This window comes from Ochotona curzoniae, unplaced genomic scaffold, assembly GCF_017591425.1.
Source record: "Ochotona curzoniae isolate NIBS_2020 unplaced genomic scaffold, NIBS_Ocur_1.0 scaffold_4701, whole genome shotgun sequence".
Lineage (NCBI taxonomy): Eukaryota > Metazoa > Chordata > Mammalia > Lagomorpha > Ochotonidae > Ochotona > Ochotona curzoniae.
This window is the reverse complement of record NW_024467122.1, coordinates 39848009-39874123: the sequence shown is the minus strand read 5'-3', so window position 1 is coordinate 39874123 and position 26115 is coordinate 39848009. Positions and strand designations below refer to the sequence as shown.

The 26115-nt window shown below is 44.0% G+C and overlaps 1 protein-coding gene and 1 non-coding gene across 2 annotated transcripts in view; both read left to right on the top strand.

The window, feature by feature from the left end:
- The first annotated feature begins 6132 nt into the window (after nucleotides 1-6132).
- The window catches only part of RNF212B (ring finger protein 212B), a 34866-nt gene continuing 14883 nt past the window's right edge, over nucleotides 6133-26115 (top strand). Inside the window, exons 1-3 of the mRNA XM_040969494.1 lie at nucleotides 6133-6232; nucleotides 9485-9537; nucleotides 10553-10627. Of these exons, the coding sequence (XP_040825428.1) occupies nucleotides 6133-6232; nucleotides 9485-9537; nucleotides 10553-10627 (228 nt within the window). The remainder of the gene's footprint in view (nucleotides 6233-9484; nucleotides 9538-10552; nucleotides 10628-26115) is intronic.
- LOC121149511 lies at nucleotides 25325-25465 on the top strand. Its single transcript, XR_005882673.1, has one exon. It is a non-coding gene; the product is annotated as a U4 spliceosomal RNA (small nuclear RNA).

The window sequence follows — 26115 nt, the reverse complement described above, 5'->3', positions numbered from 1 at the left end:
GCATCAGAAGTAGAACAGCTGGGGCTACAAACCAGCCCCATTATGGAATGCTAGCACCACAGGCAGTTGCTTAACCTACTACACCATGATGCCAGGCCCCAGCTCTGGTATTTTGCTTTTAAAAGCTTTAAAGAGGGAAGCAGGTTTTTTGATACAGTGTGTTAAACTGTCGCTTGGGTTACTCCCGTCCTCCAGCAGAATGCCTGGAATCCAGTCCTTCTTCTCTTTTTCATCCAGCTTTCTACTAATGTGCCTGAAAGGCGCAGGTGGTTACTTGAATAGTTTGGGTTCCTGTCATTCACATGGGAGACCCTAGTGGAGTTTTGGGCTTCTGGTTTCCGCCTTATCCAGTCCTGGTTGTTGTAGACAAGCAGTGTAGGAGTGAAACAGCAGCTGGAATCTCTCTAACTCTGCTTTAAAGCAAAGCTAAAGAGTAAGAAAATATTTCAAAAACACATTTGGAAAGACTTTCAAATAAACTAAATAACTTGGTTAAATAATAGTAATTATGTTGATATTGTAGCACAGTGGCTTAAGCTGCCATTTGGTGTAGCAGCATCCCATATTGGAGAGTTCAAGTCCCAGCTTCTCTGCTTCTCATTGTCTCTGCATCCTACCCAGCATTCCTGCTAATACATCTTGGGAAGCAGCAGGCCCAAGTACTTGGGTTCCTGGTGCCCACATGGAGGATCTGGATGCGGTTCTGGATCTTGGCTCCGACTTGACCTAAACCCAGCTGCTGCCAGCGTTTGAGGAGTGAGCCAACAGGTGGAGGCTCTCTCTGTCTCTCCCCCTTTCTCTTATCACTCTGCCTTTCCAATAAAAACATACAGGGCCCGGCGCGGTGGCACAAGTGGTTAAAGGTCCAATAAAAACATACATTGGAAAAGAGAATATTTGCAATTGGAAAATAATAACAGCTACGGAAATTACAAAATGACTTGAAGTTAAAAATTGACCATGAAATATTGCACATAAAATTCGGTGAGGTGCAGCCATAGCAGTTCTTTTGAGGTAGCAATGAGCTCATGGCTGCATTCATTTAGGAAGCATGAAAGATTTTAAATGAGTGCAGTAGACCATCAGAGAAACTGGAATTACCAGTGCCTCGCTTAATTTGGAAGCAATAAATTCACCCAATTTTCCCAGAGCCTTGATCCTTCCCAAGCATGTAATCATTATTTTAAAAAAATAAATAAATAAAATTTTAAAAAAAGGCTTTGCTTTGAACACATCTTCACCAAGTCACCTTAATCCACCCTAAGCCTCCAATCTCCTTTAGTCCTATCACTTGAGAGCCCATTGTCTTTTGCCTGTCTTCTTGCGCTGCAATTTCATTTCCAGTCAGCCATCCAATTCACTACTAATTATCCTACACAAGAGGCTCATGCATTGGGTGCTTCATTCCAGCCTTGCCTGGATGCCTGTGCCTTGCAGTCTGGACCCCTCCCTGGCAGCACCACAGCCTTCTCTGCTCTCTACAGCAGAGGAGCTCCTGGTGGGAGACTCTACTGTTTACATAACAACCATCATGTGCCAGACACTTAGGGGAGCAAGACACTAGTCTTAATCTCACACTTAGGGTTTTTAATTTCATTTAACCTCCTAAATCACCCTTCTAAGCACTCATTGGTCCCCTTTTACAAACGAATAAATGGCATCTGGAAAGGTTCCATGATGTGCCAGGGACACACAATGGCAAAACCATAATTTGATATAACTGGATTCTAAATTTTAACTGACTTCACAGAATTTATTCTTTTATTTGTTCATTTTATTTTTATTGGAAAGTCAGATATACAGAGAGGAGGAGAAACAGAGAGGAAGATGGTCTGTCTGCTGATCAACTCCCCAAGTGGTTGCAACAGCTGGTGTTGTGCCTATAGGAAGCCAGCAGCCTGGAACCTCTTCCAGGTCTCTCGTGTGGGTGCAGGGTCGCAAGGCTTTGGGCCGTCCTTGACTGCCTTTCCAGGCCACAAGCAGGGAGCTGGATGGGAAGTGGGGCAGCTGGGACATGAACTGGCACCGATATGGGATTCCAGCACTCACAAGGGGAGAATTAGCCAATTGAAGGGCTTTTGCTGCTAGACCCATGGTGCCTCAGACAGTTCTTTAAAGTGAACACTGCTCATGTAGGTTTTGAAGTTAATTCCTTATAAAGAGATCAGATCTCAACATTGGCCTGAGGGATGAAGAAAGAGTACACTTTGCTGGTTCACAAACTGTTCAGAGACCTCCAGCAGCTCTCTAGTCTCATGCTTGTCCTTGGCCTCAGCAATAAAATAGTTGATCAGTTGGTTGTCAAGGCCTCTGTGTGTCTCCAGCAACAGTGAATTTGACCTCAAAGATTTCATCTCTGAAGTGACAGACACATCAAAAGTGCACCTTCCTAAGTAGTAACTGAGCCAAATTTTTTCAGATCTGATATTTTCTTTTTCAGATGCATTTATTTTTATTGGAAAAGGAGATTTATAGAAAGAAGGAGAGACAAAGATCTTCCATCCACTGGTACACTTCCCAAATGGTGCAACTGCTGGAGCTGATCCAATTCGAAGCCAGAAGCTGCTTCTAGGTCTCCCTTGTGAGGGCAGAGGTCCAAAGACTTGAACCGTCTTCCACGGCTTTTGCAGGCCATAAGCAGGGAGCTGGAAGGGAAGTGGAGCAGCCAGGACATAAACCACACTCATGAAGGATGCCAGCGCTTGAATGGGGAGGAACAAATTGAGCATCATGCCAGCCCCAGTTCTTACCATTTTGTCTAAGCCAAAAGTGATAATACCAGCAAAGTTTGGCTCATTGATAATTCTAGCCCAGCATTCTTAGCTGTCTGTTGCTAAGAGTCATTAGGGGAAGCTGACCCTCTGACCACAAGGTAACAGTCTTTGCAGAGTGTGCTTGCATGATTTTCTTCATCGTTGTCAGTTCCAGCGAGAACACTTTTCTCTGCATGAACATTGGATCATGGGCCTACCAGTCTGCCTGCTTCATTCACCACCAAGAAGGACCAATGTTTCATAACAGAACAGACAACAGCATCACCAAATTCACATCTAGTCATCTGTTACTAGAGACCGTGTTTGGGAGTCAGCCAGCATAGTGGGTTAAGCCATTGTTTGCCACTTGCTGATTGGTGCCCCTGCTGCTCCACTTCCAATCCAGCTCTTTAGTAATGGGAGACGTGGATGAAGCTGTGCTGCCAACTGGCTTTAACCTGACCAGCTCCGGTTATTGTGGCAATCTTTTTTTTTTTTTTTAATATTTATTTATTTTTATTGGAAAGTCAGATACACAGAGAGGAGGAGAGACAGAAAGAAAGATCTTCCATCTGATGATTCACTCCCTAAGTGACCACAACGGCTGGAGCTGGGTCCCAAGGCTTTGGGCTGTCCTGACTGCGTTCCCGGGCCACAAGCAGGGAGCTGGATGGGAAGTGGGGCTGCCGGGATTAGAACCCGTGCCTATATGGGATCCCGGAGCGTTCAAGGCGACGACTTTAGCGGCTATGCTATCATGCTGGGTTCTGTTGTGCCCATCTGATACTGAACCAGTAGATGGAAGTTACTTTTGTTCTGTTTCGTTTTGTTTTATGGAAGATCTCTCTTTTTCTTTAATTTTTTTCAAATGATGAGTTTGTTTTTTCTTAATGAAGAAATTGTATTGGTGGGATTCATTGATTCTTTAGAGCATCAACAATCAGTTGCTAGGTGTCAGTAAAGGCAACATAAACTGGAGTGGTTCAGTTTCCTGAATTACCCCTCAAGGTCTTCACTTCTCTGCGAAGGAAGGCAAGAGTAGGTGGTGTGAAGCTCAGTGACAACCTCGGATCTCTCTGACATGGTTTTTGTGTGCAGGCAATGAAAACATCATTCTCCAAAGTTACCTTCAGGTTCAGTGAGCTGTCACCAACTCTAAATAGTGTTAATTTCCCCAAGGCCTGGAATAGCATTCCTGGTTCTTCCCGGGCCCAACACGCGTAGGTGAACCAGGCCCACACGTGCGTGCGCACGCGCACATCTAGGCCCCGCCCACGCACGTCGCCGCTGGCCACACCCAGTCTCGTCTCTTCCTGGTTCTAGGTTCCTTTAGTTTCCCGCCATTTCCAGGTGTTCGTGAGTGAAGGTGAGTGATTTCCATAAGATCTGAGGCGTTCTCAGATCTCCGCGACCAAGCGGGTGGGAGAAGTAGCTAGAATCAGAATCTCTGCGAATTAGACACAGCTGTTCTCTCACCACCCCCAAAAACCAAGGACGTTTTACCCTGGGGTGGTGGGGCGGGGGCTCAGCTTACTATCTAAATGGTTTTCTTACATGGAATTCACCTGTCCATCATTGGATTAAATTATCAATGCTGCTCTCAGCAAATCAAGACTTAGGGCCAGCGTCTCAGTGGCCTTTTAAGGAACAAGCCGAAAGCTGGAGCTCAGGGCGCTGGCGTGCCTTTGTGTTGGAATTTGTGTAGTAAGTTTTCATCGTAGATCTTGCTTAACTTAGGCCACTGTTTGGAGTGTAGTGTAAATTAGTCCCTGTTTTATTTACCAAATCTCTTCATTAACCACTTAAAAATTTTTTTAAGGGTAAAGACTTTGGAGGAAGAAAAAAGGCCCGTCTGTTTTATTATTCCAATTTAATTTTAAAGGAACCAAAGAAATGAATATTATATATTTATATATTTTAAAAATTTATTTTCATTGGAAAGGCGGTTATACAGACAGGAGAAGAGACACACTAGGCTACTGTGCCAGGCCCTGAAAATAAATCTTTAAAAAAATTATTATTTTTAAATTTAAAAAAAATATTTATTTTATTTTTGTTGGAAAGTCAGATGTACAGAGTGGAAGAGAGACAGAGGAAGATCTATTGTCCGATGATTCACTCCCCAAGTGAGCACAATGGCCAGTGCTGCGCCTATCCGAAGCCAGGAGCCAGGAACCTCTTCCAAGTCTCCCACGCAAGTGCAGGGTCCCAAAGCATTGGGCTGTCCTTGACTTCTTTCCCAGGCCACAAGCAGGGAGCTGGATGGGAAGCAGGGCTGCCAGGATTAGAACCGGCGCCCACATGGGATCCCAGCGTGTTCAAGGTGAGGACTTGAGCCACTAGGCCACAGCGCCGGGCCCAATAAATGGTTTTTCTATGTCTGGTCCACTGCCTCCTTTAGGCTCTGCTCTTGTCATCTTACAGGAAATTTTGGAAAGAAAGGGTTGGGTCCAATGCGGTAGCCTAATGGCTAAAACCTTGCCTTACATGCGCAGGGATCTCATTTGGGTGTTGGTTTGTATCCTGGCTGCTCCATTTCTCTTCCAACTCTCTGCTTGTGGCCTGGGAAGGCAGTAGAGGATGGCTCAAAGCCCTGGGACCCTGAACCTGCATAGGTGCAGCTGTTGCTCTCACTTAGGCAATAAACCAGCAGATGGAAGATCTTTCTCTCTGTACCTCTTTCTCTCTGTATATCTGCCTTTCCAATAAAAATAAATCATTAAGAGAAAGAAGTGGGTTGACGATGTGGCATACATAGCAAGTTAAGCTGTCACTTGCAATGCTGGCATACATGGGCACCTGCTCAAGTCCCAGCTACTCTACTTTTATTGTTTACTATTCACTTATTTTTAAAGATATATTTATTCTTATTGCAAGGTTAGATATACAGAGAGGAGGAGAAACAGAGAGGAAGATCTTCCATCCCATGGTTTACTCCTCAAGTGGCCGCAACGGCCACAGCTAAGCCAATCTGAAACCAGGAGCCCAGAGCCTCTTCCAGGTCTCTCATGTGGGTGCAGGGTCCCAAGGTCTTAGGCGGTCCTTGACTGCTTGCCCAGGCCACAAGCAGGGAGCTGGATGTTCCCTGGTCGTGGAGCAACCAGGACACGAACCAGCACCATATAGGATCCTCTTGCTTGGAGGTGCAGGATTCGCCAATTGAACCTTTGTACTGGGCCCAAATATTTGTATGTTTTATATCAAATGTCTTAACATAGTCTATAGGTTTTTTTTCTTTTGTAACTATAGGTATACAGATCTTCTTAAAATGATACATCCTAATACATTATCAGGCAAGCATTGTTGAGTAAATTTAGGAACAGCCATGCTTCAATCATGCCCCAGGTTATTCTTACTCTTTCTTTTTCTCTGCTCTAGAATGGATTGGTTTCATTGCAACCAGTGTTTCCGGAAAGATGGGGCACATTTCTTTGTCACCAGCTGTGGCCATATTTTCTGTAAAAAGTGTATGACTCTGGGTGAGTGGCTTAACTGTTTTAAAATTCATGCAAAAATGTTTTGAGCTTAGATATAATGATTATGCACTCCTCTGTATGACTTAGGATAAAAATAACCTGATAGGCCAGTGCTGGTTGGTATGCTTTGGGAACTTGATTTGGAAATTGGAGGAGTCCATTATTAAACAATGGTGTGAAATTATTTAGCAAATATTGAACAAAACTATTACTTGAATACCAAAAGATATTTGTCAGTTTTGAAGTCTGTAGCTAGGAAAAGCACGAGGAATGAAGACTGATCAGGGAGGGCCTGGTTTGATGCTCAATGGCTAAATCCTCAGCTTGCAAGCTCTGGGAATCTCATATGCATGCCAGTTTGTGTCTCAGCTGATTGGCTTTCCATCCGGCAACCTGCCTGTGGCCTGGGAAAGCAGTCGAGGACGGCTCAAAGCCTTGGGACTCTGCACCCACATGGGAGACCAGGAAGTAGCTCTTGGCTCCTGGCTTTCGGTCAGCTCAGTTATGGCAATTGTGGCTGCTTGTGGAGTGAACTAGCAGATAGATCTTTCTTCTCTGTAGATATAATCTGGCTTTCCAATAAAATATCAAGAGCCATTTCTTAAGTGATATAACGTCTAAAGTCAGTTTGATTAGAGATGATAATACCGGACCCAGCACTGTGGCCTAGCGGCTTATGTCCTCGCCTTGAACATGCTGGGATCCCATATGAGCGCCAGTTCTAATCCCGGCAGCTCCATTTTCCATCCAGCTCCCTGCTTGTGGCCTGGGAAAGCAGTCGAGGATGGCCCAAGGTCTTGGGTCCCTGCACCCGTGTGAGACCTGGAGGAAGTTCCTGGTTCCTGGCTTCGGATCAGCACAGAACTGGCTATTGTGGTCACTTGGGGAGTGAATCATCGGACAGAAGATTTTCCTCTCTGTCTCTCCTCCTCTCTGTATATCTGACTTTGCAGTAAAAAATAAATACTTTTTTTTTTTTTGAATGAAGAGATTGGATTTGACCAACTTTTTTTTTTCAATGAAAATTCTTTTTTTTTCTTTATTTTTGACAATCTCTATGTAGTTTTTTAGGGCACATAGGGTTAAGGACTACAGGAAGGTGGGTAAGACCATTGTTTCTATATTATTGCTTTTTTTCTGTATCTGGTGTCAAAGGGGAGATAGAAGGAGAAGCCCCATCCAGCCTCCCACCCATTCCGAGTCCCTGATGTGGGGCATGTTCTGAGGGTTCTGAGCAGTTATTAATTGCTGCCTATCTCACCATTCCAAGCACGAGGAATTTGCTGCAGAATCCACTGGTTGACATAGTCCACCTTAGAGTTTCCATTTGCCCAGAGTTTCCCTGCCAACATATGGTTGGGGTCATTAATTTGTTCTGTCCTTCGTCCTCTGTTGTGGTATCAGATGTCCTCTGCAGGTTCTGATGGACTGCCATATTCTCCATGCATACCTGGATTTGCTGTTCACTGTCCCGGCTGAGTCTCTGAGGCGGCTCAGCTTTGACACTTGCACTCCATGCCAAACCATGGAACCTGCACTTCACTTCATGGTTGGGGTCCTGCGTCCGGTAGTTCGACTGGGGAGATCCCCAAAGAAACTTTGTCTGAGGTGATTCCAAACCAGATTCCAGTGTGTCCAGCACAGTCCATCGCCCCCAATCAGCTGGTGGTTGCAATTGCTGGGTTGGTTCTATTTCTAGCCCTTGCTTCCACTGGAACCAATGGTGGTTGCGGTCCAGCCTGATTCTGCCCAGCACACACTCGGCCCTCACATAAACCAGTGGGAGCTACAGCCTAGTTGGAGCGACCCACAATAACCCCCCAGGCCTGCCCCCTACCCTAGTTCCCGTGCTTGCCAGTATGCACCGTAGACTTGTTCAGTCTGTCCCACATCCCATTCAGCTCTTCTACATGTCAATGGGCGTTGAAGCCTAGTTCAACCCAACTGGGCCCACTACTCAGCCCATGTACATGCTGGTGGATGCCATTCTGGATTTGACCAGCTTTTTACAACTAATAAATTTTTAGTTCAAGTTTGATTATTTTTCTTCTTATGTAAATATATTTAATAGATGTGTAAATATCCAGAAGAGGAACATAGATTGCATTAATCAGGAAAGACTTCAGGGAAGAAGTGTTGTTTAAAAAGAGTTTTAAATAATCAGGTGAAGATTATTAAGGGGATGAGCAGGTGAGATTGTGTCAGCTGAAGAGAACAGTGTGTACCAAAATATATGTTACATCATCAAAACCACAGTGCAGGGTTGTTTTTCAAGCTATACATAATGGGAATCGTTGTGAATAATAAGATAAGAAATGGTTAGAATTGAGGCTGGAGAGGCAGGTAGTGCTAGATGTTACAAGTCTCTATGTGCCAGGCTAGTGAACCTGAACCTGAATTTTATATGGTAGTATCTTTGTTTTGTTCTCCTTAAATAAAGGAATGATCTGTATTTGCTCAGTCTTTTGGGAATAATATGAAAGGCAGAGTGAGCAAAATCTTTAGTCTCCAAGGAAGGAACCCTCAGGTTAGATAGTTTCTGGAGCAGCTCTTTCTTTTGTATGGGTCTCATGACCATTTTACGTTGTTAATGTGACAAAGCCATTTACTATGGTGACAGCAGTTCCTGTTGGAGTGGTTTGTGTCTATCAAGCATATGCCATTTGATGTTTTCTCCTGACATGGCATTTATCTTAGTCAGTAACCAGCACCAGCACTAAAATTTCATTTTGCAAGGAAAATGAGGAACTTCAGTGCTTGGCTTCTTTCAATTTGAATTAATTGGAGAATGGGAATAGGAGAGCTTTGAAACTAGCTCCAGGACTATTACCTATGAGAACATGCCAGAAAAGGCTGGAAGTTGCTTATGGTCCCAAGCTTGGGCCTGTTGTCAGGGAGACAAGATAAAAAAGAGTTTTAACTTAAATTTAAGATCGTTGACACTCTTGGGAATGCACTTCAGTTCTCCTGCAGGGGGTTATAGTCCCTTCGGTCCCACAGAAGCAAATTGAGAATTTAATAGAGAAGGCGATGAGTACAGTGTGAAAGCCTTACCCTTGCTTTCCCATCCTGGTGTGGAAATACTATTGTAGAGGACAGTGCTAAAGTTCCTTTATAGCATAAAGACAATCTAAACTCAGTGAGAGCCCTTTGCCTCTTCCCTTGATAGTCTACTTCGTTGTTATCATGAACTACAGGAAAATATAATGTCATGCCTGTGAGAGAACCAAACGTTTTTTTCCCTTTTCCTCCTAGAAAAGTGCGCTGTTTGTGGAACTGCCTGCAAACATCTGGCTCTGTCGGATAATGTAAGTTTTTCTCTTCCTGACATAATTCATCACGTCCTATTTGTGACCAGTAGATAGTACATATGACGGCCCGGCATGGTAGCCTAGTGGCTAAAGTCCTTGCCTAGCACATGCCTGGATCCCATATGGATACTGGTTCAAATCCCTGCAGTCCCACTTTGGAGATCTTCCTCTCTGTGTATCTGACTTTCCAATAAAAATAAATAAATCTTAAAAAAGAAAGTACAGGGCCCGGCGTGGTGGCGCAGTGGTTAAGGTCCTCGCCTTGCACGCCCGGGATCCCATATGGGCACTGGTTCTATCCCGGCAGCCCACTTCCCTTCCAGCTCCCTGCCTGTGGCCCGAGAAAGCAGCAGAGGACGGCCCAAGGCTTTGGGACCCTGCACCCGTGTGGCAGACCCGGAAGAGTCTCCTGGCTTCGGACTTGAGTCATCGGATGGAAGATCTTCCTCTCTGTCTCCCCTCTCTGTATATCTGCCTTTCCAATAAAAAAAAAATAATAATAAAAATAAATCTTAAAAAAAAATCTTTAAAAAAAAAAGAAAAAAGTACATATGAGGTACAGATTTTTTTAACTACTTATTTTTATTGGAAAGACACATTTACAGAGAGAGGGAGAGACAGAAAGATTTTCCATGCACTGATTTACACCCCAAATGGCCTCAATGGCCAGAGTTGAGCCAGTCTGAAGCCAGGAGCCTCTTCTGGGTGTCCCACATGGGTGCAGGGTCCCAATGCTTTGGACCATCCTCAATTGCTTTCCTAGGCCACAAGCAGGGAGCTGGAAGGGAAGTGGAGCTCAGGACATGAGCTAGCACCCAAATGAGATGTGGGTGATTGCAGGTAGAGGATTAGCCAGTTGAGCCATAGTACTGCCTCAAATTATTAATTTCTAAAAAAAAAAATGCAGATAGAAGTTGTGAAAAGATAGTGTCATCATTTTATTTCCTTCTACAGTCAGGGATTAATTTCATTCCATTATGGATTTGCTCACTGTCTGTCTTATTTTCCTTAGCTAAAACCTCAGGAGAAAATGTTCTTCCGGAGCCCTGTAGAGACAGCTTTGCAGTATTTTAATCATATCTCTCAGGTATGAGAAGAAAAAATGAAGAAAACATGGCTTTCCAGGTTTATTCCAATTAAATCTTATTCCTTTGGACTAAGCTTTCTTTAGACTGCATTTGTACACAAAGAAATCAAACTGCTCTTTTTGCTTTCTTCCTTGATGATACACATATTGTCCTGTTAATTTTCACCGACTCAGAATGTTTGATAACACTGTAGACATGACTGTGTAGCTAATATTTTGCCTTGTAATTCCCAGTTTTAGTAACTAATCTTTTTTTTTAAATTATCTATTTGAAAGAGAGCCTAGAGAGGGAGGGAGAGACAGAGAGAAAGATATTCCATCTGCTAGTCCACTCTTCAAATGGCCCCAATGGCTGGAGCTGGGCCAGAGTAAAACTCTAAGCCTGGGACTCCATTGAGGTCTCCCACATGGGTAACAGGGACACAAGGACTTGGGCCATTTTCTGCTTCTTTCCCAGGTGCATTAACAGGGAGCTGATTTGAAAGTGGAGCAGCCAGAACTCAAATGGGTACTTATATAAGATGTCAGCACTGCAGGCTGCCCTGTAATGGTGGTACATAATTTATTTGTAAATTTTTATTGGAAAGACAGGTTTACAGAGAGAGGATAGAAAGACAAAGAGAGTTGTTCCATCTGTTGGTTCACTCCCCAAATGGTCAAAACGGTCTGAACTGGGTCATTCAAAAGCCAGAAACCTGAAGCTTCCTCCAGGTCTCCCACAGGGATGCAGAGGCCCAAGGACCTGGCTGCCTTCTACTACTTTTCCAGCCACATTAGTAGAGGCTGGATTTGAAGCAGAGCAACCAGGACTCCAACTGGCGTGCATTTGGGATGCTGGCACCGTGAGCAGAGGCTTAACATATGGTGCTAACCCCAGTAGTAGTTTCTGACACTAAAGGATATTCTATGACAGTCTATCAACTTTCTCTTTATGGAGGTTACAGCTTTTAAAAATTTCTTAGGTGCCAACGCAGTGATGTAGCAGGCTAATTCTCTACCTGTGGCACTAGCATTCCATACGGGTACTGGTTTGAATTTTGGCTTATTGCCTCACTTCCTATCCAGTTCTCTGTATATGGCCTGAGAAAGCAGTGAGAATGGCTCAAATCCTTGGGGCCCTGTACCCACATGGGAGACCTGGAGGAGGCTTCTGGTTCCTGGTTTTAGAATGGCTTGGCTCTGGCTGGTATGGCTGGGCAGTGAACCTGTGGATACAAGATTTCTCTATCCTTCTCTCTATATAACTCAACTTTCCAAATAAAAACAAAACAAATCTTTAAACAGTTCGTGGAATATGTAGACTTGCCTCCCCCCTCAAAAAAAAAAAAAGGGGATTTGGCGGTTTAACTCACAGCCTATTCCATGTGGACCTGAATTCATTAAGGTTTTTCTTGTTTCTCATTATTATTTATCAGTAACCTTTGTAGTAGTATTTAAGACTTCATTTAGAGAGTACAACTGGGTGCTTAAATTATAGAAAATACTTGTCTTTTCCTGGTGCATCATGTGTTGGATTAAGATTGATTTGGTCAGGAACAGCAGGAATATAGAAGGGAGAAAGAGGGATGGATAACTAATTGATTTCCCAAGTTATAGACACTTCGTTGTTTTTTTTTTTTTGTTTGTTTATTTATTTGTTTGTTTTTCTTTTCACTCTGTACTTCTCTACTGATGTTATTTTATCATCTAATGGGGCTTTTATCTTGACATGTTGCTTGAGACTTTATCACTTTTCTTTATGTCCTCTTCTTTTTTCATAAAGTGTATTATATTTTTTGGAAAGCAGAGGAACAGGCAGAGGGGCTGATCCATGGGTTCACTCCCTAATTGCTTGCAGCAGCCAGGACTGGACCAGGCTGAAGCCAGGAGCCAGGAACTTTGTCATGTCTCCCATGTGGGATGCAGGGATCCAAGCACTTGAGACATCATCTGCTGCTTCCCAGGGTGTTCCTTAGTAGAAAGCTGGATCAGAAGTGGAGCCAGGATTCAAGCCCAGGTGTCCTAATCAATAGCTCAACCCGCTCATCACAGAGCCTGCTCCAGTACACTTACCTCTCATTCTTGCAAGAACTAAATGTGCAGATGGCATCTAGTCATTTTCTGCCTAGATAAAGCCAATTTTACTTATATTCTTTCCAGTGTCTTAACCCCTTCGTCTCAACTCTGGAGATAAATCAAGGGGAATTAAAGTTTTGGTTGCATCCTGTCTTTAACTGCCTGAGCAAATCATCATATTTGATATACTATGTTTAATATCATGAGGAGATAAAATCTAGCTGGGACACATGGAGAAATCTAAACAACGTCACATGAACAAGAGAAAGATCAGACCTTTGGTTAATACCTAAACCCAGGGTTAATGATCACTGGAGAAATTATATGTAGTCTGAATCCTAACCTGCCTAATCATGGGACCAATTACACATGGTCAAATAATCAAGATAAAATAAATGGAAAGGGTCAGTTAATCATCACTTTAGTAAAGGACCAGTTTGGTGAAGTCAGCAAAGCCTGAAAATGTGTTTTCCCAATCTGTGAAGTTGAATAACTGATCCAAATAATATCTCGATTGCTTCATTCCGGCTTCTGCTGGCAACTTTCTCAAACTCTTACTGAGCCTCAGGTCTCAGTGACCCAATCATTGTTTAGTCCTTGGCCTGCTTTGTTTTTCATAGTGCCTGTCTGTAGCATTTGTGTATGTGCTCTCTGACTCTCCCATTGGCATATAAACTCCACTAAGACAGAAGTTTGGATGACTTTGAGTGTTGTTCTCTTTGACTAGCTATTAAGAATTTTTTTGTTGTTGTTTATTTTCACCTTATTTGAAAGGCAGAGAGACAAAGAGATCTTCTATCCACTGGTTCACTCCTCAAATGCCCACACTATCAAGCCTAGTGTCAGGCTGAAGCTAAGAAGTGAAACTCCATCTGGGTCTTCTACATGGGTTGCAGGACCCAACTAGTTGAACCATTGTATGTTGCCTCCCAGAATGCACATGGGTAGAAAACTGGGTGGGAAGTGGAGGAGCTGGGGATTCAAACCAGGTACTCTGAGGAGCCTGGTATTGTGGTGCTGCAGGTTAAACCACTGCTTGAGATGTCAGCATCCTGAATCAGAATGCCAGTATGAGTCCTGCCTCTCTGTTTCAACTTGCTGCTATTGTTGCTTGAGGGCAGCAGTTGGTGGCCTGAGTGCTTGAACTTCTGCTACTCACATGGGGGATCAGTGTGGTGTTTCTGCCTCCTGGTTTTGGCCTGATGCAAACTGGCTTTTGTGACTGTTTGGAAAATGAACCAGTGGATACAAGATATCTCTTTATTCTTCCTCAGCTCTCTTACTGATTCCCCCACTCTCTGTCAGTAGTCTTTCAAATAAATAAGTAAATTCAACAACAACAGCAAACACTCTTATTTGGGATGAAGGTATTCAAAGTAGCTCCTTCACTGCCATGCCACATCGGTTCTAACCCCAGCAGCCCCGCTTCCCATCCAGCTCCCTGCTTGTGGCCTGGGAAATCAGTCAAGCACAGCCCAAGGCCTTGGGACCCTGCACGTGCATGGGAGACCTGGAGAAAGTTCCTGGATCCTGGTTTTGGATTTGCACAGCACTGGCCGTTGCAGTCACTTGGGGAATGAATCATTGGACGGAAGATCTCTCTTTCTGTCTCTCTTCCTCTCTACATATCTGACTTTATAATAAAAATAAATAAATCTTGGGCCTGGCGGTGTGACCTAGTGCCTAAAGACCTCACCTTGAATGCGCCCCGGGATCCCATATGGGCGCCGGTTCTAATCCCAGCAGCTCCACTTCCCATCCAGATCCCTGCTTGTGGCCTGGGAAAGCAGTCGAGGATGGCCGAAAGCTTTGGGACCCTGCACCCGTGTGGGAGACCTGGAGGAGGTTCCTGGTTCCCGGCTTTCGGATCAGCACAGAACTGGCTATTGTGGTCACTTGGGGAGTGAATCATCGGACGAAAGATCTTCCTCTCTGACTCTCCTCCTCTCTGTAAATCTGAATTTCCAATAAAAATAAAATAAATCTTTAAAAAAAATCTTAAAAAAAAATGTAGGTGTAGAGAGCATAGTTTGAGGGCCATGGGAAAAATATAAGCAGGATAGCTTGGGCTACAGTGGTGGTGGTAGAAATGGAGAGGGGCAATTAAATCTGAGAGATACATTTTTAGGAAGAACTAGTAGAACTTGCTTTTGGATTAGGAGATGAGAAAAGGAGAGAAGTCAAGGAAGAGGCTGGGCTTTTTTTTCTTGAACGGCTGAGTGGGATGATTGTGTCCTACACTAAGCAAGAATGAGAAGATTGTTTTGAGGGAAAATATAATTTTGGGTACAGTGGGTTTTAGATCATGGTTAAAGATCCAGATGGAGAAGTAAGGAAGGCAGCTAGATTTACATTTCGGAGCCCAGGGCATAGGACACGATTTGAAGTGTGAAATTTATCAAGGTAAATGATAGTATCTAGCAGTTAGAAGGAGGAAGAGAAATTGGCAAAGAACAGCAAGCAATCGGGGAGAGAAAAAACAGAGAGGGGGAGAGTGAGAAAGAAAGCAACCTAGACAGAACAATGTTTCGAGAAAGAAACAGTAATCAGCAAGGTCAAATCCTATTGAGAGTGAAGCAAACTGAAGACAAAGCTGGAGTCGTTGGATTTGGCAATGTGAACATTGTTGGGGACCTGGCCTTGGCAATGTGAGCATTGCTCTTGACCCTTAGAAGAGCACAGTGAGCAGTCTTGAGAAAGAAACTTACACTGGAGTGCATTGATGGGTATCTGTGTACCCTTAGTCTCCGTCTTCCCTCCCAAGCTTTTCTGTAACCCTCTGCAGTCTGGCTTCGGCCTGCCTAGCTAAAACTGCTCCTGCGAAGGACATCAGCACCATTCTTGTTATCAAATCCAGTGGATAACTTTGTTGTTCTTAACATATCTGGTTTCTCAGGATTGTCCCACTCTCTCTTCCTTGGAACCTTCTGTCTTTTGGTTACCACAGCCAACTTCTGTTTCTTTCTTGGGCTCCACTTCCTCTGTCCATTTCTTTTTATTTATTTATTTTTTAATTAAAAAAAATTTTTTTTATTGGAAAGGCAGATATACAGAGAGGAGAGACAGAGAGGAAGATCTTCCGTCCGATGATTCACTCCCCAAGTGAGCGCAACGGGCCGATACTATGCCGACCCGAAGCCAGGAGCCTCTTCTGGGTCTGCCACGCGGGTGCAGGGTCCCAAAGCTTTGGGCCGTCCTCGACTGCTTTCCCGGGCCACAGGCAGGGAGCTGGAAGGGAAGCGGGGCTGCCGGGATTAGAACCGGTGCCCATATGGGATCCCGGGCTTTCAAGGCGAGGACCTTTAACCACTTGCGCCACTGCACCGGGCCCGTCTGTCCATTTCTTAAGCAGTTATGTTTCTCAGAACTCTATCCTGGATTTTTTTTGGTTTTTTTTATGCCTTAGTGGGTAATCTCATCTACTACTATGGTTTCAGATATTGTTGATATGAATGACTTCCAACTCTGATATTTCCACGTGATATCAGAGGAGCCTTCCATGACTACCATATCTCAGCTAAATGCCCCCTTTATTCTCTGTCATGGGAGAGAGGGAGAGAACTGCCCCATCTGCTAATTCACTACCCAGATGCCTACAATAGCTGGGGCAGGGCTGGGGCTGACAAGCCAGACCCAGGAGCTTGGAACACAAGCCACGTAGCCTGTGTGGATGCATAAATCCAATTACTTGAGCTCCCCCCAGGATGCACATTGGCAGAAGGCTGGGATCATAAATAGAGTTGGGAGCTGACTGGGGACACTCTGACGTGAGAGGCAGGTGGCCCACAGAACATCTAAGCCACTGGGCCAAATACAGGCTCCAACAAATACTTTCTGAAAGAATGAATAATCTTCCCTACTGAAGCTTTCCTTCAACATGTAAGAAATTTTATTAAGTGACCCTCTCCAGAAATCTCCAGACCAAAATTGTCTGCCAGTTTTTAACTTCACTTCTTTGTACTAAGTCATATGTAAGATGAAGTAGTAATACTTATCCTACTTCTTGTAAAGATCCACTGAGATGGGCCCGGAGCAGTGGCGCAAGTGGTTAAAGGTCCTCGCCTTGAAAGCCCAGGATCCCATATGGGCGCCGGTTCTAATCCCGGCAGCCCCGCTTCCCTTCCAGCTCCCTGCCTGTGGCCTGGGAAAGCAGTCGAGGACGGCCCAAAGCTTTGGGACCCTGCACCCGCGTGGGAGACCTGGAAGAGGCTCCTGGCTTCGGATCGGCATAGTATCGGCCCGTTGCGCTCACTTGGGGAGTGAATTCCAATTAAAAAATAATAAAAATAAATCTTTTTTTAAAAAAAAAAAGATCCACTGAGATGTTGTTCATAAAATAATTCTGAAAATGATTTTTGTTGTTCATAAAATAATTCTGAAAACGATTTTTTTTAAAGATTTATTTATTTTTACTACAAAGTCAGATATACAGAGAGGAGGAGAGACAGAGAGGAAGATCTTCCGTCCGATGATTCACTCCCCAAGTGAGCTGCAACGGCCGGTGCTGCGCTGATCCGAAGCCAGGATCCAGGAACTTCTTCCGGGTCTCCCACGTGGGTGCAGGGTCCCAAGGCTTTGGGTTGTCCTCGACTGCTTTCCCAGACCACAAGCAGGGAGCTGGATGGGAAGTGGAGCTGCCGGGATTGGAACCGGCACCCATATGGGATCCTGGGGCGCGTTCAAGGTGAGACCTTTAGGCGCTAGGCCATGTCGCTGGGCCCTGAAAACTATTTTTTAAAAATATTTATTTATTTATATTGGAAAGTTAGATTTGCAGAGTGAAAGAGAGACAGAAAGATTTCCCATTGGTTAGTTCCCTCCCAGGAGACTGCAGTAGCCAGAGCTGAGCCAATGCAAAGCCAGGAGCCAGGAGCCAGAAGAATCTGGGTCTCTCATACAGGTGCAGGGCCCCAAGTCTTTGGGCCATCCTCTACTACTTTTTCAGGGCATTAGCTGGGAGCTGGATAGGAAGTAGAGCAGTCAGGACACGAACCGGTGCCCATATGGGATGCCAGGCACAGGCAAGGCGAGGACTTAACCTCTAGTCTACCACACCAAGCCCTGAAAGATTTTTTAATTTTAAGATTTATTGTTATTGGAAAGGCAGATCAGATTTGTAGAGAAGGAGAGACAAGGAGAAAAATCTTCTATCCATTGGTTTACTCCCCAAGAGGCCACAGTGGCTGGAGCTGAGCTGATCCAAAGCTTTTTCCAGGTCTCCCATAAGATTGCAGGGTCCAAAAGCTTTAGGCATTCTCTGCTGCTTTCTCAGGCCATAATTCCAGATACAAACCCATACCCACATAGAATCCTGGCTCTTGCAAGGTGAGGATTTAGCCATTGAGCCATCATGCCAGGCCCTGAAAGCCGTGTTTTATTAAAGAATAATGTGGAAAGCTCAAAGGTTATGAAAGATCACAAACCCCCCTGAAAATCCTTTTTTTTTTTTTTTTAAGATTTATTTATTTTTATTGGAGAGGGAGATATACAGAGAGGAGGGGAGACAGAGAGGTTCACTCCCCAAGCATCCGCAACAGCTGGAGCTGAGTCAATCCGAGGCCAGGAGCCAGAAATTCTTCTGGGTCTCCAACGCAGGTGCAGGGTTCATAGCTTTGGGCCATCCTCAAGTGCTTTCCCAGGCCACACCAGGGAGCTGGATGGGAAGCAAGTGCTGCCAGGATTAAAACTGACGCCCATATGGGATCCTGGAGTGTTCAAGACAAGGACTTTAACCTTTATACTATCGCACTGGGCCCACCTGAAAATCCTTAAAGATCATACAAGTAAACATAAGATTCTAGTTTTTCAATTATTTTTGGAAGGAAATATAAAATCATCTTTAAAAAACCACAGTTTTGTTAAAATATATTTAATTTTTAAGGTTAACTTATGGTACGGTATCAGTAATGTGGTATAATAGGTAGAGCCTCTGCCTGCAATGTTGCCATCCCATATGGGTACTGTTGTGTTTCCTGGCTCTTCTGCTCTGATCTAGCCCCTTGTTGATGACGTAGAAAAAACAGAAAAAGGTTGCCTACGTGTTCAAGCCCTTGCCATCCATGATATAACTAAAAATTACTAGAAAAATAACTAGAAAAAGTCCCTGGCTCCTGGCTTTGGCCTGACCCACTCCTAGCTGTTGCAGCCATTTGAGGAGTGAACCAATGGATCAAGGAGTCTTTCTCTGTAACTCTTTCAAATGAGTAAATAAATCTTTTTTAAATTGACTTATTTCTTATTTGAAAGGCAAAATGACAGAAAAAAAGATGCCCATCTTCCATTTGCTAGGTCACTCCCCATATGCTTGAAATAGCCAGGGATGGACTAAGTTGAAGCCAGGAACAAAGAACATCAGGTTTTCTTTCACATGGATTACAGGGACTCAGGTACGAGTCTGCTATCTTCTGCTGTGCACATTAGCAGGAAGCTGGACCAGGAGCTGAGTTGGAGTTCAATCCCAGGCACTCCAAGGTATGTGGGTATCTGAAGCATCTTAGCTCACTGTGCCACATTGCTTGTTCCTTGAACTATACTTTACATACTGTAAAACTTACCTTCTTAAATAAGTAAATAAGTATACAATTCAGTAATTTAAAAAAATATGTTAACAGAGGGCCTGGCACAATGGCTCAGTGACTAACTAAATCCTTACCTTGCAAGTGCCGGGATCTCATATGGGCCATGGTTCGTGGCCAGGCAGTAGAGGATGGCCCAAAGTATGGGAACCTGCACCCACGTGGGAGACCCAAAAGAAGCTCCTGGCTTTGGACTGCTGCGGCCAATTGGGAGTGAAGCAGCAGATGCAAGATCTTTTTATCTCTCATCGCTGGAAATCTACCTTTCCAATAAAAATAAATAAATCTGTTTAATAAATCAACAGAATTGTGTTTTCAACCTTACCTGTGTTGTAGCATATATTAGCTGTATAGGAAGCAGAGCAGCTGCAACACAAACCGGTAGCTATATGGAATCCAGATGCTTGCAAGGTAAGGATTTAGCCATTGAGCCATCACATCAGGCCCTATCCCTGAATCTTAGTATAGAGTTCCTAAAATGCTTGGAATGTCCAAGGTGGCAGGAGCATCTTTTAGTATTAAATCCAAGTCCCCTTGACCACTCCTGAGTTTGTGTTTTTGGTGGGCTCCTAGATGGTTGCAGGGAGGGAGCCAGCCAGGAAATGCTGAGTAGAGGACTGGAACTTTCAGTTCTGATTTCTCTTTCTCCTCCAAATCCAGGGGTGGAAGAAGGGCCAGAGACTCAGTCACCAACTGCCAGTGATTTATCATTTCCCCCAAACAACAGGGTTTGTGTGATTTACCCATCAGGGACTAGGAGGGTGGCTGACCTGGAATGGGAATGGATGGTGTTTACTCCTCCCTTAAACCCTGCCCTGTGCACCTTCTCCATTCAGCAGTGCTTGGGTTGTGTGCTTTATAATAAACAAGCATTGTAACTCAAATGCTTTTCTGAGTTCTGTGAGTCATTCTAGCAAATTACCAAGGCTGGGGAGGGGGTGGAGAGAGGCAGGGTCATGGGAACTTCTGTATCTGTAGTCAGCTGGGCTGGAATGTGGGTTGCCTTGATACCCTTTTTGAGAATGGCATCCACAATGGGAACAGTTGTGTGAGGTTAGTGTCAGAATTGAATCAAATTGTTGGAGACCTAGCTGGTGTCAAGAGAACTGGCTGATAACAGAAAGTATCTCACATAAGAACAAAGGACATAATAAACAGTTCAGACTATCCATCGTTTCATTTAAGAACCAAAAATGCCAAGATCCGTAGTGAAGGCTCCATCCTTTGTAGCTCATCACAGTGCAGTGCAGTAGGGGAGACATTCTGACATGTGAACCAATAATAAGACATACTGTGATATGCAGAACAAGAGGGATTTGAATCAAGTATAGAAATAATGATCAAATGGTTACTGTTCACTTGGTCTGCAGAGTATAGAAGTCAGGCAAATCTGACACAGAGCTATGACACTACGCGATCTGTGGCTGGTGTTGTGACATGGAGAGTTAAGCCACAGCTTGTGATGGCTAAGCTTCAGAGTTGCCTGCTAATGTGCTTGGAAAGGCAGAAGGCTACTTGAGTGCTTGGACTCCTGTCACCCACATGGGAGACCTGGCTGGATTTTCTGCCCCTTAGCTTTGTCTTGGACCAGTTCAGGTTGTTTCAGCCATCTGGGGAACAAACCAGCAGAGGGAAGCAGGTTCTTGCTCTCTCTCTTTTTCTCTCTCTTTCTGTGGATCTGCCATTCATATAAGCAATGTTAAAAAAAAAAAAATGAAGAGGAATCTGTATGGTCTATAAAAGGGCTATAAAGATTTAAATCAGCCTAATGAACTAGGTAATAAATAACCTACCTAAGAACTTATGTTAATACATGAAATATGAGACAACAGTTGTAGTGGAGACTTGTGAGGTCAGGAGGAACTCCGCCATAATGTCTCATCCTAAGGAGTCTCAAGTTTCAATGATCAGAAACTGCCAAAAAAACTTTCTTTTTCTCCCAAAGATTTATTTAATTATTTCCTGGAATGGCAGAGACAGAGGGAAAGAGAAAAATAAAAATAAAAAAGACAGTGATTCTTTTCTTGAATATAACCACATCATATTAAAATAATAATTTCTTAAAGATTTATTTTTTATTGCAAAGTCAGATATACAGAGAGGAGGAGAAACAGAGAGGAAGATCTTCTGTCCGATGATTCACTCCCCAAGTGACCACAACGGTCGGTGCTATGCTGATCTGAAGTCAGGAGCCTGGAGCTTCTTCCGGGTCTCCCATGTGAATGCAGGGTCCCAAGGCTTTGGGCCTTCCTCGACTGCTTTCCCAGGCCACAAGCAGGGAGCTCGATCGGAAGCGGGGCTGCCAGGATTAGAACCAGTGCCCATGTGGGATCCTGGCACGTTCAAGGTGAGGCCTTTAGGCAGTAGGCCACTGCACCAGGCCCAAGATAATAATTTCTTTAAATTTTTTAAATTTATTTTTATTGAAATAATAATTTGTTAATATGATCAAATAATCAGCCACTGTTTACCTTTCTCCAGTTGTCTTGATGTGGGCAAGGCAGGGAGTCGGTAAGGAACAAAGGAGCTAAAGAGTTTCCAGTAATCACCAGGCAGCAGCTTTACATCCCTATCTCTACTCTCAAACCAGTTCAGCACACCAGCTTTCCTATGATACACGTGGGCCGACATCTTGAAGATGGGGCCAGGATGAACACGTACAGAGCTCTGCATGGAGATGAACATGTACTTTCCCAGGCGGGCATCGCGTGCCTTTAACCTCACCCTACTATATACCCTGTATGTATATTCAGTTAGGGCACTATCCCATCCAATAAAGGGGACCACTAAACTGAGGTGGGGCACATTTTTCTCCTCATAGGGCTGACCACATTCACATTAGAATGTGAACTCTTATCACATTAAATAAATCCTGCTCCTAATTCTTGCACTTAACTATGTCCATACTTTGAATTCTTTGTCACCTAGAGGCAAGTGCTTGGAATAAATCCAGCTGGGGACCCTGGAATAAATTCAGAAGGGTCTTGCCATAGGATGGGAAGAGCCCAGAATTGAATCCAGGCACTGCAACATGGGATGAGGGCATCTACATCTGTCTACTGCATCAAATGTCTACCACTTACGTTTCTGTTGAAATATGTCTCCTGTCTTTTATCTTTCATTATTTTTAGGAAAAATGGCCGTTTGTTATATTTATGTGTTCATAGTATGCATTTTGGACTTACTGAATATGCTCCTCTCCTGTACTTCCTGTACATTGATAGGTGGGTTTCAGCTTCTTCATTGTCATTTGATCACTCGGGGAAAGGCGAGGCAGAAATACTTCATAGCAGTGTTTATTCCATCTAGAGGGGTGTGTGTGTATGTGTAGAGAGAGAAAGAAAGAGAGAGAACTTTTGTTTTTTTTTTATTTTGTTTGCTGGTAGCCACTAATGAACTTTGCGGAGATCAGCCATTTCATTTAGAAATTGCAAAATGCTGATACTCTAATTGTCATTTCTTTCCCAATAAATATTCTAAGCTGTAGTTCAAAATCTACTGATACTGTGGAATGAAGGAGTCAGTTTCACAAAAACTAGTTAAGGCAAATTAATAGGTTTGAATGTCACAGGAGATACTGAATTACAATACATTTATAGGCACTTTTTTTGGTGGGGAGCTGGTGTGATGGCTCAGTACTTAATCCTTACCTGCTAAGCACCAGGATCCCGTATGGGTGCCAGTTCATTTCCCCGCTGCTTCACTTCCCTTCCAGCTCCCTGCTTGTGGCCTGGGAAAGCAGTCGAGGACGGCCCAAAGCCTTGGGACCCTGTGCCCATGTGGGAACCTGAAACAAGCACTTGGCTTTCAGTTTCAGATTGGCTTATCTCTGGTTATTGTGGCTGAGTCAGCAGATGGAAGATCTTTGTCTCTCCTCTCTGTAAATCAGCCTTTCCAATTAAAAAATAAATCCTTCGCTTAAAAAAATTTGCATTTGTGGGAGGTATATATGGTGTGGTTGAGATGGCAGAACCCTGAGATGGGACTTAATACTAGATAAGCAAGTCATTGGGGGTGCTGTGCTCAAAAGGGATTATTGTAATTCTCATGCGTCTTCAGTTAATTTCCTTGGGGTTGGATTGTTAGAAAAAGAGCAAGCCTAACTCTTCTTGTTGTTTTTGCGATGTGATCTCTCCTCTCACATGCACTCTCATGGAGATGCCATGTGATTCAGCCAAGGAGAACTTCACCGGAGGCTAATCAACAGCCCTATCTAATTTTGGACTGTCGTCCTTCAAAACTGTGAATTATCCAAGCCTCGTTTTTTTTTTTTGAAGATTTGTTTTGTTTTATTTTGTTATTGAAAAGGCAGATATACAGAGAGGAGAGACAGAGAAAAAGATCCTCTGTCTGCTGGTTCACTTCCCAAGTGACCATAATGGCTGGAGCTGAGTGGATCCAAAGCCAGGAGCTAGGATCCAGAAGCTTCTTCCAGGTCTCCTACATGGGTACAGGATCCCATGTACAGGATTTAGCCACTAGGCTATCATGCTGGGCCCTAACCAAATCTCTTTTAAACCTCAGCTTCAAATATTTTTGTTCTAGCAACAGAACATGGACAGAGACATAAGGCTTATCCTAATAATTTTCTGAGTTCTCTCTGTGCTCCCATTATTTTGCTTCTCTTGGTATCCTTTAGTGATTTCGCCCTTGCTGTTTCCAGCTGCTGTGCTGGGTTTAAATCAGGACTGATCTTACAGTGCTGTCTTCAGTAAGTTCTGTGTATTAAATAAAATTTATAGGGCCTAGCACAGTGGCCTAGCGGCTAAAGTTCTCACCTTGTATGCGCTGGGATCCCGTATGGGTGCTGGTTCTAATCCCAGTGGTCCTGCTTCCCATCCAGCTCATTGCTTGTAGCCTGGGAAAACAGATGAGGACGGCTCAAAGCTTTGGGACCCTGTACCAATGCAAGAAGATCTGGGCTTCTGGCTTCGGATCAGCATAGCACTGGCCATTGCAGTCACTTGGGGAGTGAATCATCAGACGAAAGATATTTCTTTCTGTCTCTCCTTCTCTCTGTATATCTGACTTTGCAGTTAAAACAAATAAATCTTAAAAAAAAATTTTTATAGAAGCCCATTGATTTGGCCTAACATCCTAGACCAGGGCCCAACTGAGCAAATGTAAATGGAGTTTTTCATACTGAAATGCTGTGCCACAAAGCTGAAGCTAAGCTGTCCATCTGATGTTTCAAGAAGGCAAGAGAAAGAGATACTAGTCAAGTTACATAGGACACTTGTAGCTGACCTGACAAGGAGGTCTGCTTTGCTTTCATCTTTACAAAGAGCAACACTGACATGACCAATCCTCCTCTGTTCTCTCGTTCTTCTTTCTTGGGCCTTTTTCTGCCTATAAAACTGACCTCTTCAGTTCGTATCGTAAGAACACACTCTGACTTTTAGACTGAGATATTGTCTGATTCTGGAATCATAAATACAATACCCCATAAAGAATGCTTTTGGAGACCCCCAGTGGCTGCCTGAAACTGTGGCTGCCTGAAACTGTGGCTGCCATCAAACCTACACATTATACTGTTTTCTCCTACACATGCATGCATGCCTTGGATAAAGTTTATAAATTAGGAGCAGAGAATAACAATAAAAAGGCAGCAAAACTATCACAGCTCTTTTTTAACTTTGTCATAATGTCATGAGGGTTTTTTTTGCATAGATCTTAGAAACTCAGCATTTCATTTTATTTTCTTTCCTTAATGAGGGTTTGTATTTTTTTTTTTTTTCCACTTAAAGGAAGTGCTTTGGAGCTAGCATCATGGCATATAGTAAACTTAAGTAAGCCTTTTCCCACAGTGCTGGCATCCCATGTGGGCACTGGTTTGTGTCCCAGCTGCTCCACTTCCCATCCAGCTCTGCTTATGGCCTGGGAAAACAGCAGAGAATGGGCCCCTGCAACTATGCAAGAGACCTGGAAGAGGCCCCTGTCTCCCAGCTTTGAATCAGTCCAGCTCTGCTTGTTGCTGGGAGTTAATCAGGAAATGGAAGATCAGTCTTTTTCTGTTTCTCCTTCTCTATGTAACCCTGCCTTTCAAATAAAAATTTATAAGTATATCAGCTTTGCACAGTGGCAGTATCACAGCAAATGAGGTTTATCTGAGGCACAATTATTGCTAACTGAAAACTTTTTCCAATTTCCTGCTGTGACGACTTGAAATATAGTTGGCATTGGCAAGAATAAATAAGTAAATAAATAATTAATTAAAAATAAATCCTAGGCCTGGCATGGTAGCCTAGCAGCTAAAGTCCTTGCCTTTCACATGCCAGGATCCCATATGGGTGCCGGTTCTAATCCCGGCGGCACCGCTTTCCTTCTAGCTCCCTGCTTGTGGTCTGGAAAAGCAATTGAGGACAGCTCAAAGCCTTGGGACCCTGTACCCGCGTAGGAGACCCAGAAGAGTTCCTGGCTTCAGATTGACTCAGCTCCAGCCATTGCACCCATTTGGAGGGGTGAATCAGCAGATGGAGGATCTTCCTCTCTGTTTCTCCTCTCTGTATATCTGACTTTGCAATAAAAATAAATCTTTAGGGCCCGGCGCGGTGGCGCAAGTGGTTAAAGGTCCTCGCCTAGCACGCCCGGGATCCCATATGGCCGCCGGTTCTAATCCCGGCAGCCCCGCTTCCCTTCCAGCTCCCTGCCTGTGGCCTGGGAAAGCAGTCGAGGACGGCCCAAAGCTTTGGGAACCTGCACCCGTGTGGGAGACCCGAAGAGGCTCCTGGCTTCGGATTGGCATAGTATCGGCCCGTTGCGCTCACTTGGGGAGTGAATCATCGGACGGAAGATCTTCCTCTCTGTCTCTCCTCTCTGTATATCCGCCTTTCCAATGAAAAAATAATAAAAATAAAT